This window comes from Oryctolagus cuniculus, chromosome 5, assembly GCF_964237555.1.
Source record: "Oryctolagus cuniculus chromosome 5, mOryCun1.1, whole genome shotgun sequence".
Taxonomy (NCBI): Eukaryota; Metazoa; Chordata; class Mammalia; order Lagomorpha; family Leporidae; genus Oryctolagus; species Oryctolagus cuniculus.
In genome coordinates this window covers 158828912-158845688 of record NC_091436.1, presented here as the reverse complement: position 1 = coordinate 158845688, position 16777 = coordinate 158828912, and the positions used below count along the sequence as shown (strand labels likewise).

Below are 16777 nucleotides of genomic sequence, written 5' to 3'. Positions count from 1 at the left end.
AGACTTGTAATGAGGTGACTACAACAAAAAGAAGCCTTATCAATGCTCTTCTTCCAATACTAGAAATCCTTACGCTGTGCATCCCATGCGTGTGTTTGGGGATAACCAGGGGCTTCTTGCCTGTATGATGGCTTCTCATGACTGGGCAGAGATTTATAAGGGGTAGGAAATAAATATCCCCAAGGGGCCAGAGCTAGCGGCTTGGGGTCAGCAAGATTGGAATACAGTACAGTCAGCTTGCTGTAATTAGTCCACTTTGTTACCTTTATATCTGAACATTAGGGCTTTCTAATACTATGGCACATGTCTATGGGATGGTCTACATATAAGGACGTCTTCCCCCAACCCCCAGCCCTGTCCTCGAGGCCTGGAACATCAGTGTTTGCTGCGGTTTTGTTTCCTTCAGTACAAAGCTCATAAAGTAAGGTTCCTGAGGCCAGCTACACAACTGTGTATCTTCACAGAGAGTGTGCAAAGGAAGCCATAGAGTGCTAACTGACAGCGGAAAAAGTCATGGAAATTCAAACAGGGCATGAGGCACGAGTATGCAGAGAGGTGTGAGAGAGGAGACAGGCTCACTGTCAGTTGGCATCACTTCTATATGGCCTGTGTGAGTAGAGAGAGAGAGAGAGGCAGTAAACACAATGGGCTGGAGGAAGATGGAAAATGTGATACATCTCCTGCCTCCATCAATATCAGCTCTACTCTCTCTCTCACCCTCATGCTCCAGCCCATGAAACCATATCCACTGTTCCTCTTAAATTTTTTCCAGTGCACCTGTTTTATTCCAGGCTAGGCTTCCTGTCATCATCTCCCAGCTGGGCTTCCTTGCTCCCTTCAATCCACTGCACCTGCTGCAAGCCACCAGTAACCCAGCAGTCTTTCTAAATGCATTATCTGCTCATGGCACCACTCTTTCAATGGATCTCCACCGTGTCAGAAAAACATCCAAGCTTCTGAATCCACCCTACCCAGCCTTGCCCTGCTCACCCTACATTCTACATGGGATCCCTTTGTTTCTTTTTAAAATTCTAATTGTTTATTTATATGAGAGGCAGAGAGAGAGAGAGCGCGCATTCCCATATACTGGTTTACTCCCCAAATGCCTGAGAGGGATAGATAAATCCAGACAAAAGCCGGGAAACAGCTACTCAACCCAAGTCTCCCATGTGGGTGGCACCGACCCAACTACTTCCCCCAACATCTGTGTCCTCCTAAAGTGTGCATTAGCAGGAAGCTAGAATTAGGAGCAGAGCTGGGACTTGAACCCAGACACCCCCACACAGGAGTGTCCCAAGTGGTTTCTGACCAGCAGGCCAAATGCCTATCCCCTTCCTGGTTCTCAAACGCACAGAGCTGTGCAGTTTCTGAGCCTTCAGCCCTGCTGTTGTCTTCACTTGGAATGCTGCTGAGTTTTCTATTTCCTGGAACAGCCTCTGCTTGCCCTGTGCTGAAGGAATCATACTCACGCTTCAAGCCTCAGCTTTAAAGTCCATTTTTCTAAACAAGATTTCTGGAAGATTGTCCACCCAGGCAGCATTCAGTTAAGTTCTTATGTCACTTGCTCCCGTGCCTTTGTTGCTTACGGGGTTGTTTTCCCCACTAGCCTGACAGCTCTGCAAGGACAGGGATGGTCTCCATCGGGTGCATCGGTCTCCCAAGTGCCCCAGCACAGCCGGCTCTCTATCTTTATGTGAATGGCTTTCTGTGGTGAAGCTCCTTAACTCCTGCTCACTGCAGCTGCTGCAGATGGCTCTCTGCTGCCTAAGCCACCAAGGCCAGCAGCCTTGGAAGACTGGGACGTGTGCCCTGTAGCCTTCCAAGTTTGGTTTGTCTGATGCTCGCTTTGTTAACGCTATCAAATCAGCCCGCCCTCCTCTCCTTCCTGGGAGCAGTGTTAAAGGCCCTTCCTGAGTCACCTGTGGGGTAGGTCTGTGTGAGCCACGCCAGGTAGGTACCACCTAGTAGCCCCCAAAACCTCTTAGAGTCTTCTCATTCTAAATCTCGAAGCATCGAAAGGAAATTCAGGCCTTCCGTGTCTTAGTAGTGGGGAAATACAGAACACCTGTGGGTTAGAGGGAAGCTTTTGGCAGGTAATTGTTAAAGTGTTAACCCTCATTTCTGTATTGCCAGCCCAGCGGAATAAAGCAAATAAAAGGCGTGGTGAGAAACTGTGAAATGAGAGTGTTGGGCAAATAGTTTGCCTGGATGGTGAAAACACCAGCAATGACGAGAGTCCTCGCGACGCCCCAGTCATGGCGCTGGAAACTGCTGCCCAGCCCCTTTCTGAACCATCTGCTTCCTGTGTGAGGCCTCCTCCTCCCTCAGGGGACTGGGCTTCTTGCTTCTGGCCAGCAGGGCTCAACCACCTGGGTCCCCGCAGCCTCCCTGTCCCCCTTGGAGCTGCCAGGTCTAAGGTTCCAGATGGAAGTTCCTCTAGGCAGGGGGTTCCTAATCTTAGCTGAAGATTAGAATTGTCTTGGGGACCAAAAATTCCCAGTGCTCAGGATATACCCTGAACCAATCAGAACAGAGCTTTTTTGGAATTGGACCTAGCCATGTATTGGATTTTAAAGTGACTTTTTAAAATTTTACCCCAAATTATTTCTTTCATAATTCATCTTCATAGAATCAACATGTTTGCAGACCATGCACTTAAAATAATTAGAAGTATTTATAACAATTGTTTTAATGATTTTTACTTTGTATTTACCCACTGTATGTCAATTAATCCGCCAAACCTATTCTGTTATTTAATGATGAGTCCCAGCTGTCTCCCACTTGTGACTGCAAAGCTGTTATCCCTTTCAGACTGCTGATTTCTCTAATTTCTGTTACAGGCCTGCGGGTGAGCAGGAAGAATGGGAAGTGTAGATAACACTCCCCTCTCCTAGCGTTCACCTCCACCCCTCTTCAGTTTATACTGCAACAGGGCTCGAACCCAAATGTTGATAAGAAGGATGCATTGTATAGCACCATCAGGTCTATCTTCACCTTTCTCCCCACTGAGATTCTGTGTAATACAGTTACAGATGACCTGCATGGTCCCAGCTCAAGGTCATATTTCAGGAGACAGCAACAGTGGCCCTGGGAGGGAACTCACTGTAACATAGGTGGGAGAAGGGTATGCTGTTGTTGACTATCACAAGGTGGCTAGCCCTGGAACTCAACCCCAGCCCCAGTTATTTTTTTCTTATTAAAGATTTATTTTATGGGGGCTAGTGCTGTGGCACATTGGGTTAAAGGCCCCAGGCTGGCATCCCATATGGGCGTCAGTTCAAGTCCCATCTGCTCCACTTTTGATCTGGCTCTCTCTATGGCCTGGGAAAGCAGTGGAAGATGGTCCAAGTCCTTGGGCTCCTGCACCTGCATGGGAGACCTGGAAGAAGCTCCTGTTTCTTGGCTTTGGATTGGCTCAGCTCCAGCCATTGTGGCCATTTGGGGAGTGAACCATCGGATGGAAGACTCCCCCCCCACCCCAGTGTCTCTGTAACTCTGCCCTTCAAATAAATACTTAAAGGTAGAGTGACAGAGAGAGAGGTCAAGACAGACAAAGATCTTCTCTCCCATAGTTCACTCCCCTACATGGCTGCAACAGCCAGGGCTGGGCCAGGTAGGAGCCATGTGTCTGGAACTCCATTAGGGTCTCCTTGAGCCATCTTCTGTTGCCCTCCAAGACACATCAGCAGGGAGCTGGATCAGAAGCAGAGCAACTGGGCTTTGAGCCAGCACCCCCTTGTGGGATGCTGTTGTCACCAGTGGCAGCTTAACCCATTCACCACACAGCCAGCCCCACCCACCTTGGGCAGTTCTTAATGTATCATTGGAGTCAGGTGTGTGGGGACATGTGTGTGTGTGTGCGTGTGTGTGTGTGTAAATGGTGCGTGAGTTTTAAAATATTGTTATGTGTAGGGGCCCAGGAAGCTTTGTTGGGAGACCTCACTCAAATGAGCAGAACATAGCAGAAAGAACCCTCTTTCTTAGCTCCAAGGAACTGGGATTGGGAGGTGACGTCACAAGCATCTTCCCGAAGACTAGGACATAAGGGCATTTCTGTGGGACACTCACCCTTAGTGTGCACCAGCTTACACACTAGCATAGACTGCAACTACATTGGCAGGTTTCTGGTCTACCAAAGGCAGGGGGCTAGTGTGTTCCAGCCCAGCTGGGGTTGTTGCTGTGGCCAGTGGTGGTGTTCTACTTCTATCAACAGAGAGGGCCAATGGGCAGTGGCATCCTTGACAGAGGGAAGGCAATGCTAAACTTTCATGCTGTGCCAGGTGGAGGCACTGGGCATGGGAGGCTGGGGATGGTAGCTTTGCCATTTGTGGGGGAGAGCAGTGCTCAGGACAGTGTATGCCGTGGGTAGCATGGTGTGCAACACAGGTGTATGTGAGTGCCCCATGGATTACTGGAACTCTGGAAGCAGAGGCTTTGGAAGACTGGACCTCCTGTATAGACCCAGACAGAAGGGGGCTTCAAGAACCCAGATGTGGGAGATCCCTGGAACTGTGGAATAGCCATGAAGAGGAATAAGATACGGTGAATAACTCAGATAACTTAATTCTGCTAATTTTTATTTTTATATTATTTTGTTTTATGTTGCTTCCCATCTCTTGTCTCTCCAATTCATTTTAAGTGCTAGTGTCAAGATCTACTTTTTAAAGCATGATTCTCTGGCCTAGTGACTAACACTTCTCACTCTTACCCAAACCCTGTAGAAATAAACAGCAGCAAAAACACATTCTCTTGTTTTCTAGATAGACAACCTCTAGTTCACCTCGGTGAGTTTTTAACTTTATGATGGTGCAGAATGATAGGTAGTGAGTAGAAACCATAGCTGCCAGTCAACTGTGCAGCCCTACAGTGTACTATGATGCTGAGCAGTAGGGTGGACGCATTCCACGCATTTTCCTCTTACGATATGCTCAACTTTGGTTGTGTTCCTCGGGACATACTGTCTGTGTGTGTCTCACCTCTAGCGTGCTATCCATGAGGCCCTATGAGTGCCTGGTTTTAAAGTCATTTCATCCCAGTCTCTTTCACCATAGGCCCAGCTAAAGAGAAATTCCTGAGCATTGCTGTCTCGAGTTCTTCACTCTCTTGGTCTTGGGGCTGTGTTATTCTTGCTCACTTTCTCCCATTGTTTTGCAGTGCCAACCCCATCAGTCCTTGAAGCTGGAGCCTAGCACACAGCTTCCATGAAACCCTTCCCACCCAGCTCAGGCTCCTCCTTCTCTGTGATCCTATGGCTCCTTGCAATTTCACTCCATTCCATCTTGTGTCCTTACAGTTTGTATGCATGGCTCATTTCCACTTCTTAAGTATAAACCTCCTACAGGTTGAGGCTTGGCCTTATATGACTTTGCTTTTCCCAGCAGGACAGCCCCCTGTTAGGGGAAACATTTGGTCAATAAAAGAGTGAATAAGAAGCAGCTTAAGGGACAGTTCTATTTTTCTTCTCCTCACCACTGCTTCGGAGAGAGCGTGGTGAGGTGTTTTGGGGTTAGGCAGCAGGGAGGAGTGAGTGAGCACCCGTATTTATAGGTGACTAAAGCTCTCCAGAGGAAATGAAAGATTTGCAGTCATTACTACTTTGCAAAACTCGATTTTCCCACTTGGGGACCAGCCCTCCAACTCTGCATGCTGAAAAATAACAGAAAGCAAACACCACAGGCAAGGCTGTCCCCACGGCCTCGGGGGCTATTTTTAGGTCCTTGTAACGTGGTGTCGGCTGTGAGATGCTTCCCCAGGTCAGAGCTGCAGCTCTTCAGCTCACTCAGGTTTCCTTCTCCTGCTCCCTCTGGCCCAGGCTGGTGTTCCTCACCTCACTCCCGCTGGGCCGTTTCCCCATTTGACCATTCAGATTGGCACACTCAACAGCTGACCCATAGCCACGGCCCTCAAACATCTCCATGGATAGCCACAGTTTGTGGAACTTGCTGGTGGCCGTCTGTGGCCATGAGGGCCCTTGGACATCCACACATTGCATAAGGATAGAGATGCAGGCAGCCAAGAGTCAGAGCTCCCCTAACTAGAGAAGTGGCAGAGATAAGAAAGCTCTCACCAGTGTAACAATGTAAAAGGTCCTCATCCACGTGTAATTATTCTAGCAAAGGATGGGGCTTAGTGGACCCAACACTCATTAATTATAACAAGGACAAAATCCCGAGCCACCTCCTGTCCTCACTGTGCACAGTCCTGCTGGGGACAGCACTCCATCCCTTCCTTCTGCTTGTTCCATTACCATTACCTATGATGTCTGTTCCGAGTATAGAGCTGAGAACAACTAGAATGTTGTAAAAGGTTTCAGAGTGCAGAGACTTGGTCAAGCTATTTCGCCTTCCCATGCATCCAGGATCGGGCAGAGTGGCTTTGCATAAACTGAGAGTTGAACAAATACCTGGTCAGGTGGATACAATGGAAAGAGAACTGGATTTGGGAACAGAAGATCTCAACTTAAGTTGGCTCAAGTCCCAGCTTTGTTCTTCCCACCATCAACCCCCACCAACTGACCTTGGGCTTGATGGCTAACCCACTTGGAACTTCAGTTTTCCAGGTCTAGGTGATAGATGTCACCTTTTGTCAACCACACTCTCTGATTTGATTTGTGAATTGACTGATATTATCATCCGCTGGCTAACATCATCAACCCTTGAGTCACCACAAATGTCATCAACCAGTCTCTATATCTTGCTCCTCTTTGTCCACACTTCGGCCAGAATCATGCTTTGGTTGATCTTTATTCCATAAGCTGCACCATTTCCCTCTGCTTACAACTTTTCCATAGAAAAGCACTTGGCTTAAAAGTCCTGACTCACTGATGTTGATCCATGACCTAGCTTTTCCCTATCCTCCAATGCAGCCATAGCCTCTGCTTCTCCAGCCCTTGGCAGATGCACTTCTCTCTGCTTAAAGATGTTTTCCACATCCCTTTTGCCTTATGTCTAATCATTCTTTGGGTCCCATCTTAGATAAGCCTTCCCTTTAAGAAGCCAGGCCTGAACACCTCTGTGTACTGACAGCACCCCAGGCTGCCCTCCATTGCAGTCTTATCACCCTGTCTTCCCACCATCTCTTCATGGTCTTCTTTTGCACACAGTCCCTAAGGTCAGCAGGTTTCTTGTACATCATTGTGTCCTCAGCATCTTAGTACAGTGCCTGGTGCTGCTGAATAGCTGCATGGGCATCGGATGCACTGTCCCCATCCCCCACCACCGTGACCCTCCTCCTCCAACCTCCCAGTTTCCCACATCATCAGAACACACCCTCAGGTACAGAGAAGCCATGCTTCTGGCCACAGATTGTCATGCTTATGGTCAATGCAATTTCCCCCAATAGTAGCTGTGAGCTTATGAATCACTTATCCTCTTGGTTTCCAAAGAGAAAAAGAATAAGGGTCAGATAAATGCACTGCTGACCAGCTTTCAAGTCCTTAGGTAGAACAAGTTAATAAGTCAGGGCTGCTAACTTGTATATGATGTCTCTAAATCACACTTAACAAGGAAGTGCATGGTGGATTAAATCCACCAAAAAAAAAAAAAAATCCAGAGCACACAAATCCATGTGTATACTTAGCTTCTACCTTGCTTATCTTTTTTAAAAAATAAATATTTATTCTTATTTATTTGAAAGGCAAACATGAGGTGGCAGATGGCAGAGAGAGAGAGAGAGAGAGAGAGAGAGAAAGAGAGAGAGAGAGAGAGAGAGAGAGAGAGAGAATCTCCTATTCATAGTTTACTCTCCAGATATCCATCATAGCCAGAACTGAGCTGAGCCAAAGCCAGAAGCCAGGAACTCCAGGTCTCCAATGGGTGGCACAGGGACCCAACTACTTGAGCCATCACCTGCTGCCACTGATCGCCACTGATGGTATGCATTAGCAGGACATAGGCACTGAGAATGGATTCTGGACTTGAACCCAGGAATTCCATATGAAATGTGGGCATCCTAAGCATCTTAATCCCTGTACAAAACACGCCCCTACCCAAACCATGCTACTCCTCAACACATACAGCAGAAAGAAATATCTTCATGCCTGACCCAGGGCCCAGATGCTCTATCTTTAGGGATGTGTGTTTTGGGAAAAGCCTGCTATGGTATACACATAGTTTACATCCTACCACTGACCATTCTCATACCAAAGAAAGACCCTGGTTAGTAATCTTGGTAAAGCCTCAGAATCCTTCTCAACACAGTGCTTCAACAGTGAAGCCTTGCTTTCTAAAAACGTCCTTTGTTAAAATGAAGAGGTCCCAGAACAGCTTAGATCACTGAAGGCTTGGGATAGGATCATTGAGCAAGTACTCCCTTCAAGACAGGAAAAGCAGGAAAAACTCTGGGCTCCCAGGAAAAGAGCCGTGCAGAAGGGTGGGGGCAGAAGACAGCACAAAAGGGAAGGAAGGTCTAGGGGAGGACCAGCATCTGAGTTCTGGACACCGAGTTCCTTTGCTCTAAGGCAAAGGCTGTGAACTCCATCGAAAAGGCATTGCTAGATCCCACGTGTTTGCTCTCTCGGCTTGCATCCCTGACAAAGCCCTCGTGCAGCAGGGATTGGGGACCAGCCAGATTGTCACACATGAACAGCCTATGGGGGTCTAGAGAAAGAATGCTGATGAGTTGCCATTCTGCAGACCTTGGGCTTCCCTTGCCCGTTTCAGCAGAAGCGAAAGTGAGGTGCTGGATGAGGAGGCCAGAGAGCGCGAAGGGCTGTCCCCAGCCCCTGGGAGGAGAGTCAAGCACATTCCCCTGATTGCAGACCCCCGGGGCGGCATTCCTGGGAGTCAGTGTCGCCAGGCGGTTGAAGGATGAAATCTAGGCCAGCTACTGAAATCATCTCCCACGCCTCCAGCTAGGCTGCTCTGCAGGCCCCCAGGCAGTTGTCCAAATGCCCTCTAGGAGTTCCGATGCCAGATGTTGATGCAAATAAGCCCATAATGATACAGGCAACGGGACTGGACCAACTTAGCATGCTTCCCTTGTCAAATCCCTTTTTAGATGGAAGAGATTTAGATGCCTTAGATCATTCAGCCATTCTAACATTTTAATTGCAAAGGGAACCGCAGATCAACATTTTCTTGGGAAAGCAACATGTGTAGCTGTGCAAGGATGAGCAAGAGAGAAGCTGTGACTTGTTCTGTGTGTGTGCACACACCTGTATGTTCCTCTGCACACGAGCTTTCCGTGAGTATTAAAATCAAACAATAAGATGCCTTCTTACTCGGAAATTTAAGGATGGTTAGATCCACATTAAAACAAGATAAAGGGACTCTGACAGAAGAGTCTGTTTTCTGGAATATTCCTGAGGGTCCTGGATGACAAGCTTATGGTGACCTTCTCCAGGCACTTCTTACCTGCTGATGTAAGCAAGGCTACCTGCAGCCAACAAGGTGAGTCCCGCCTTCCTTGATGGGTAGTGATGTGGCCTCAGGACGATTTCGAGCAGTGAGAGGGGCACTATGGAAGTGTGCTGCGGGAGGAGAAAAGATGCGACATCGTAAGGGGAGCCTGGCTGCCTGCAGTACACAGCGCCCTCTCTCCCCTCCCCAGGCTGTCTTCCTACATGCTGCTACATACACATTTTTCAGAACTTGGCTTCCATGCCTAAGGACCTACTGGGGTCCCAATTGTCTACCGTGAAGGTTCGAATTCCTTTGGCTGGCTACCAAGGATCTTTGCAAAATGCTATCACCCTCTCTGGTCTGGAACTCTCCTAACACACCTACACATGTGCCTGAGCATACACAGTGCACATATTTCATACATGTACTCACACACACAAACTCACATATACATACCTGCATCCTCACACATATGTGTATGCACACACACACACACACACACATGCAAACTCACATATAGGTACCCGAGCTTATTCACACACTACCCACTGTTCTACATAAACACACACACACACACACACACACACACACACCCTCCACTAGAACAAAGCCAGGCTCTTCAGTCTCCTTGCTGCTTAGCCTGCTACTGCCATGTCCAGATGTCCATCTCCGCCTCGTTTTCTTGCAGACTCTGCCTTTTCTTCCCTCCCTGTTCAAATCCTTTATATTCTTTGCAGTCAAGGCAACCTTCTAGGATCCTGTCTGAGAATCTTAGTCTTTCCAGTTTCTCTCACTCAATTCTATTGCCTGTCTATCCCGTGCCGTGTAGTCTATCACTTGGGATGCGTGTTCACAAGCTCTGGGGGGCCAGACAGCACATCGCACTCCATCTTTGCCTTCTACCTTGTGCTCAGCACCACGGCACGGAGCTCAGACCTGCTGACGTGGAGGCACCATGGGACACGCGTGGGCTCCTTCTGAGCCCCTCCATGTCCACCCCCTTCCCTGCATCACCCCCGCATCATAACCATCTGTTTCCTCACATCTTCCAAGCCCTGAAAACCAGATTTTTAAAAAATGACGCAGTCAGGAAGTGAAGTCTTTAGGAATAGTGGTGTTTGCAGATGTGAGAACTGCTGGGGCCCATCCCTGTCTTCTGGGGGACGTCACTGACGTCCCCTTGCACCGGCTTTCACGGACTGGAAACGCTTCTGAGGCCCTTCTGCTACGCTCTGCTTCCTGGCACTGTCCACCAGCGCTGGTGCTTTCTATTTTTTTATACTCCTAGTTATCCTTCCTCCCCTATTCCTGCTCCACACTCGCTGCAGCTCTGGGTAGCCTCTCACACCCAGAGGCTCTCCCTGCAAGCTCCATCGTACTATCATTGCATCCTGAATGGTGTCTGCACCATTGATGTGTGCAGTGACACACATCCTCGGGTGTAGGAATGCCCAGGGGGCCTCTGCTCATATTCCATGCCCAGCTATGTGGCTAGAACTCCAGGCACCAGCTCTCAGCAGCCTTCGGTTCTCAGCCCCAGAAGTCTTAGGCTCAGAGAGCAGATGCAGGAGGCTGAGCTATCAATGGCCAGGTCAGGAGGACAAGACGAGCCTCCATAACTGGTGTGTGACAAGGTTTGATGGTGCAGGGCTGTGTGGCAAGGAAAGCCTTGAGGATAGGGCATCCCTGCGTGGAGAGGCCTCCTGCTGGCCCCAGCCAAGGCTGCCGCCGGACAGCTCAGAGCAGTCGGGCATCTCCATGGTCTTGACCCTCACATTTCAGTAACAAGGCTGGGAGGAGGACACGGCACAGCGATCACAGCCTTTGCCCATTTTTGCCTGAAGTTGATCTTGAATATGTGACCGATTCAACACACACTGGGAAGAACTTCAGGCCCAGTCTCCTCTCCTGCTCATTCTATCTTCTGATTGTCACCTGCTGCTCCAATGTCTCTCCCTCTGATAAAGGAACATGGTGTTTCAGGGTCCCTACTTCCGAATGGAACAGTGGGCTAGTTGCGCCATCTCCCTAAACTTGCTTCCTGGGTTACCAGCTGGGGCAGTAGGTGGGCCAGGCCTCCTAAGGCATGGCCATGAAGACCGCAGTCAGTGCTGGTGCAGTTCTTGGCCAGGAGCCCCTCCAGAAAGCACTGGCGATGCTTGTGACAGCTCATTTCACTGGGCCACCACAGTGGGGTGAGGGCCGGGGTCTGGGATAGCCACGGCTCCATGTGCTTGGATATCCCCTAGCCTGTGGTCTGCAGGAGCCACTGGAGAACGAGCCACACCCTCCCTGCAGCCCTCCCAGCCCTGGCTTTGTCTGTCAGTGCCTCACACTGATGCCATCTCCGTCCAGAGGCCACCCCGGAAGGCGAGGGATGGAGCCACTTGTCTACCAGCCACTGTGCCAACTTCACTCTGCCACAGCCAGGATGAACCAACTTCTATTAAGCACCATTAGCAGGCCCATTATACCAGCCATCGATCCGGTAGATTTTATTAACCCTGCCCGCATTGTGCCACTCCCGTTCTCTGCGTTCAAGATCGTTCGGAAGAGAATTCCTGTGGAATCAGACGGCGGGTTCGCATTAGGAGTAAATGAGTTCACGGTGATGAGCGCTTTCACAACAAACAACTCGGGGATGCATGGCTGGCCACTTCTCCGAGGAGGCTGCCCTCTGCCAGGGACATTCAATTGGATTTCCAAATGAATTCTCCCGGATGGCTTCTGGGAAATTTACTTCAATGATGTCATTAGTGATGGGCCATATACTGTGGCTTCACACTAGCTAAGAGGTCTTTAAAAAAATTCCATTTTCTGGTTGGGGCTGGGGGTGGATGGGAGGAATAGGTGAAGGCTGCATTCTGGGAGCTTTCTAAATATTGAACTCCTGTAACAGGCAAGCATGATGCAATAAACCTCTTAGTATTTCAAAGGTACTGGGGCTTCACTCCACACTGACAGAACTTACATAACCCATGTCAGACAGCATATATTTCAAAAACAACCACCAAAAGGAAGGAAGGAAAAAAAAATTCAAGAAGAGGGAAAAAAAATCAAATATGCTTTCTGCTTCCAAAAATTCTAATAATTAGGCTGGGATTGACACAAATTAGAATGCTGCCAAAAATTACTGAAAACAGTGACTCATTTTGTATTTCAATTAACAGTTTCTCAGTTTCCCTTATACACAGTGAAGCTGACAAAAATTAATTATCTCAGAGGGGGGAAAATATTTCCTTCCACAGTAAACAAAACATCTTGATCTGAAACAATAGCATGTATAAACAGAGGGGACGGCGGCGGGAAGCTATCTCTCCTTGTCAATTAAGTCATCATTTGATTAGAGTTTCCTTCCAATAGCTCTCTCCCAAATGCACTGGTTATCAGGAGAGCGCTGCTCTTTTCTACTCAGGGATACCTTGCCCTCCTGGTCTCCCTATGGTGCTGGCTTCTATCTGAACATCTGCAAGACAGACTATAAGCAGGAAACATTGATTTAAGCATGAGTAGAATAATTGCACTTTAGATTCTCTGGTTGGAAAACAGCCCTGTAGATAAGTATGCAAACGTAGCCGTCCATAGAAAATTCTCACAAGTTGCCAAGAGTGGAACATGGAAAATAACAATGATTTAAGCACTTCTTTCAAAGCAGATAAATAGCTGTTATAAACGATTTCTCTGCATGTGAGCTCACACTTACAAGCGGACGCACTCTGCCTGGCTCTTGAGAAAGAGTTGTCGAAGGGATAGCCTGTGCAGCAGACAGCTCCTCCCGGTCAGGAAGCCTCCAAAGATGACATGGAGGGCGGGGCTGATAGCACTCTGTCTCAGGGGCAGGGTGGGGGTGGGAGTGGGGGTGGGGCAAGAGGACTCAGTTTTCTCCAGTGTAAGAAATTCAGGGGGGGCTGGCGCCGTGGCTCACTTGGTTAATCCTCCGCCTGCGGTGCCAGCATCCCATATGGGCACTGGGTTCTAGTCCTGGTTGCTTCTCTTCCAGTCCAGCTCTCTGCTGTGGCCCGGGAGGGCAGTGGAGGATGGCCCAAGTGCTTGGGTCCCTGCACTTGCATGGGAGACCAGGAGGAAGCACCTGGCTCCTGGCTTTGGATCGGCGCAGTGTGCCAGCTGTAGCAGCCATTTGGGGAGTGAACCAACGGAAGGAAGACCTTTCTCTCTGTCTCTCACTGTCTAACTCTATCTGTCAAATAAATAAAAAAAAAAAAAAGAAAGAAATTCAGTGGGCCCACACATTTAAAAAAAGCCAGATGATAACATTTAAAAATACCATCTCTGCTTGCTGGTTTCCTCCATCCCATCTCCCTCTTGGGCTGTCTGTTGAGTTTGCGCTAACCCCGGTTAAGAAGGCCGAGTCCAGCCCCTCTGACCAGTCGGCCCCTGGCTTTCTCCTTCAGGGACTCTGTCCTAACCGGGAGCTTACCTACGTGCCTAATTCACACCGGCCTCCACGTCGCCTTCTTTCCTCTGTTTAAGCAACACTGGTGAGAGTCCTGATACTGGGTCCTAAAAATCGAACCCCTGATTTTCTCTCTTCCCGCACCAAGGTCCCATCCCCCAGGTCTCTAAGATAACGCCTGTGGTTTGTTTCTGGTGCTAACATATCGATATCTTTTTCATAGGATTTTAGCACTTTAGCACAATTCTCATTCTGGGGGTCTGTTAGGGAGGATTTCTGGCTAACGGTACATTAGATTTGTCTTTTCTTTTTATTTAAAAAACTACACCCCACAAAATCTCCTCGGGGACCAACACAAGGTCAAAACATCAATTAAGACTTGAAACATAAACACAACCACCACGGAAGTGGAAGCAATGCCACTGCTCGCAGCCTTGTCATTACACAGCTGGATCATGTTCCTTTAGCTGGAAAACTCCACGTACTACAGACACACAGTAACGGTTGCTTCGTGAATCCACATAAGGTGACCACTGGCTTGCCAGCCTCGCATTGGCCACCTAACAACTACCTCGCTCTTTAGCGCTTCCCTCAGTCTCTGCCTCTAACTCCTACAGGTAGGGACGGTGATGATGATCTTTGACGCGTTTCCTGGAGTATTTTGTGCCCAACAGTAGAGCCCAGCTATATTTGCTGTGTCCCTTACACTGCTAAGGGCACAGCTGGGCTTGCAGCAAATCTGAAAGAGGGAAATCCGGAAATGCACAAGCAGGCTTTAAAGTTTCTATCTGGAGGGGACTTATTTATTTTAAACTCTTCCATCTGTGCTACCTGTAGGAGTCTTTTCAGTCATAAATAATAATGTTTTTAAAGAGAATTGGATGTGTAAATTCCCTCTCCCACTTTCTAGGAATTCAAGTGCACAGTCAAGGCTCCACTGTAATTAAAGAGTCAATGTTACAATGCCTCGGGAGGAGGAGGGATCTGGAGAGAGAAGCCACACACAGGAGGAGCCAGGCTGCTCTTTGATCTCCGCTGTCTACCTAGGTGGGCTGCCACAGGTTGCTCAGCCTGCAAGCAGAAGTTAAAAACCAGCAGTCTTATTTAGGTCAAAGAGTAATAAAGTTTGCAATTTACTCTCAAATGCTCCAAAACCAAGATACGTTAATGAGTGGTTGGATGGATACATTTATGATAAAGCAAAAATAGTTAACTATTTACAGAGGAATCTAAGTGCTGGGGGAAACAGGTGTTCTCTGTAAAATTCTCTCAACCCTGCTTTACAATTGCAAAAGCTCATAATAGATCGTTAAGGGGAAAGTGAATAGTTTTTACTGACCTGGAACCAGAAATGAATGGTCTTTCGGGCCAAGGAAGAAAAGAGACAGAGAGAAAGGTCTTCCTTTTTCTGTTGGTTCACCCCCCTCCCCACAATGGCCGCTGCGGCTGGCGCACCACGCTGTTCTGAAGCCAGGACCCAGGTGCTTATCCTGGTCTCCCATGCGGGTGCAGGGCCCAAGGACTTGGGCCATCCTGCACTGCACTCCCGGGCCACAGCAGAGAGCTGGCCTGGAAGAGGGGCAACCAGGACAGAATCCGGCGCTCCGATTGGGACTAGAACCTGGTGTGCCGGCGCCGCAGGCAGAGGATTAGCCTATTGAGCCACGGTGCCGGCCAAATCTATCAATTTTTAGGACTCCACTTCCAGGCTCTGGTTGATACATGATTGGACTGTTTGGTTGCATAGTATGATTGAGTCTGTAACGTGGCCTGCAGAAGCCCTGGTGACCTGGCCACCTGTCCTGTCTTAGTTCCATGAGCTGCTCCCCCACTCTTACCTCCTAATTCCTCTGCTCTCCCACCTGCAGACCACGGTTCCCCCTCTCACCACTGAATCAGCGCTCACTTGTCCTCCCTGCCCCCACACATAATCCCTTTAGGCCTTCTCACTTGACAGGGCTCAGAAACAACAAGTCCCACTCCTTGGAGTAGCTGAAACCCCTGCGCTCATTCCCATCTCGACATCACACGAGTGGATTCACCTTACACGGACCAAAGTCTTCCAGGGACGGAAGCAACTCAAAGCTTCGGGCTGTCACTGTTTTCACACCGGTGCCTAGAATAGTGCTTCACCTACCCCAGCCACTTAATATTAATGGCATTAACTAATGAGTATATGAAACATAGTGGAGACAAGAGGAAGCCTGGGAAGCGAATCCAGACCAGCTAAAAAGTCAGTGCAGCCGTATGCCAGGCAGTATCCCGGGTAGCAGGATTGGGGAACTGCTCCCTTTTCTTTCCCACAACTGCAGAAAGAATCCCACATCTTGGAAATGGGGATGGGGGATGGGTGTTAGCAGGAAGCCTTGAGCAAGTGTGACTCCTGCCACCTGTCCCATGGCACTCAACTGTGAACTCAACAAAGGGCACCGCCATAGAGGAGCCAGCAGCTCCGTCACAAGCTAAAGCGACGCGGCCAGCAGAGACTGTCCTTGTCCATTGTGAGACGCATGGGGCTGTAGCCTCGGTCCTGAGGTTGGGCCAGGTGGAAAGGGCCCCAAGCTTCACTCTTATCTTCCCTCCACCCTTTCCTTCCTCTTCATCAATCTGCAATCCAGCCCTCCTCCATGTGTCTTGCCTGGCTCTGCATGGCACACACAGAAGCTTGTCGTAAAGACAGAGACAGATGGGCAGCCCTCTAGGAAGCTGCTCCCAGCTGGGGGAAGGAGACTGTTCTTTTCCATAAGGAAGAAGTTTGAGAAGCGCGGGGAACCATCGGGCTTTGAAGCCCTGTGTCTCGGGCGCCATCTCTTCCTCTGATAACTCATCACGGTGTCAATAGAGGGCCAGAAAGTGCAGGCAGCTGTTCTTCCTGGGAGACCACAGCGATTCTGAGATGCGCCCGTACAGACAAGCTCCGAGGCAAAGCTGCAACCCTTGCGGGGCATTGACTCCATGAAGGAGCCGTGTCTGCCCTCTCTCCTTCCCGCCTTTGGCTTTCCCAGACACAGCAGGGCGTTAG

The 16777-nt window shown here is 49.1% G+C and overlaps 1 protein-coding gene across 7 annotated transcripts in view; it reads right to left on the bottom strand.

Moving 5' to 3' along the window:
• Positions 1 to 16777, bottom strand: part of ADTRP (androgen dependent TFPI regulating protein) — a 70013-nt gene that overhangs the window by 11362 nt on the left and 41874 nt on the right. For all 7 annotated transcript variants that reach the window (XM_002714177.5, XM_017344905.3, XM_051855116.2 and 4 more), the window contains one exon: positions 9354 to 9469. In XM_002714177.5, coding sequence (XP_002714223.1) covers positions 9354 to 9469 — 116 coding nt within the window. The remainder of the gene's footprint in view (positions 1 to 9353; positions 9470 to 16777) is intronic.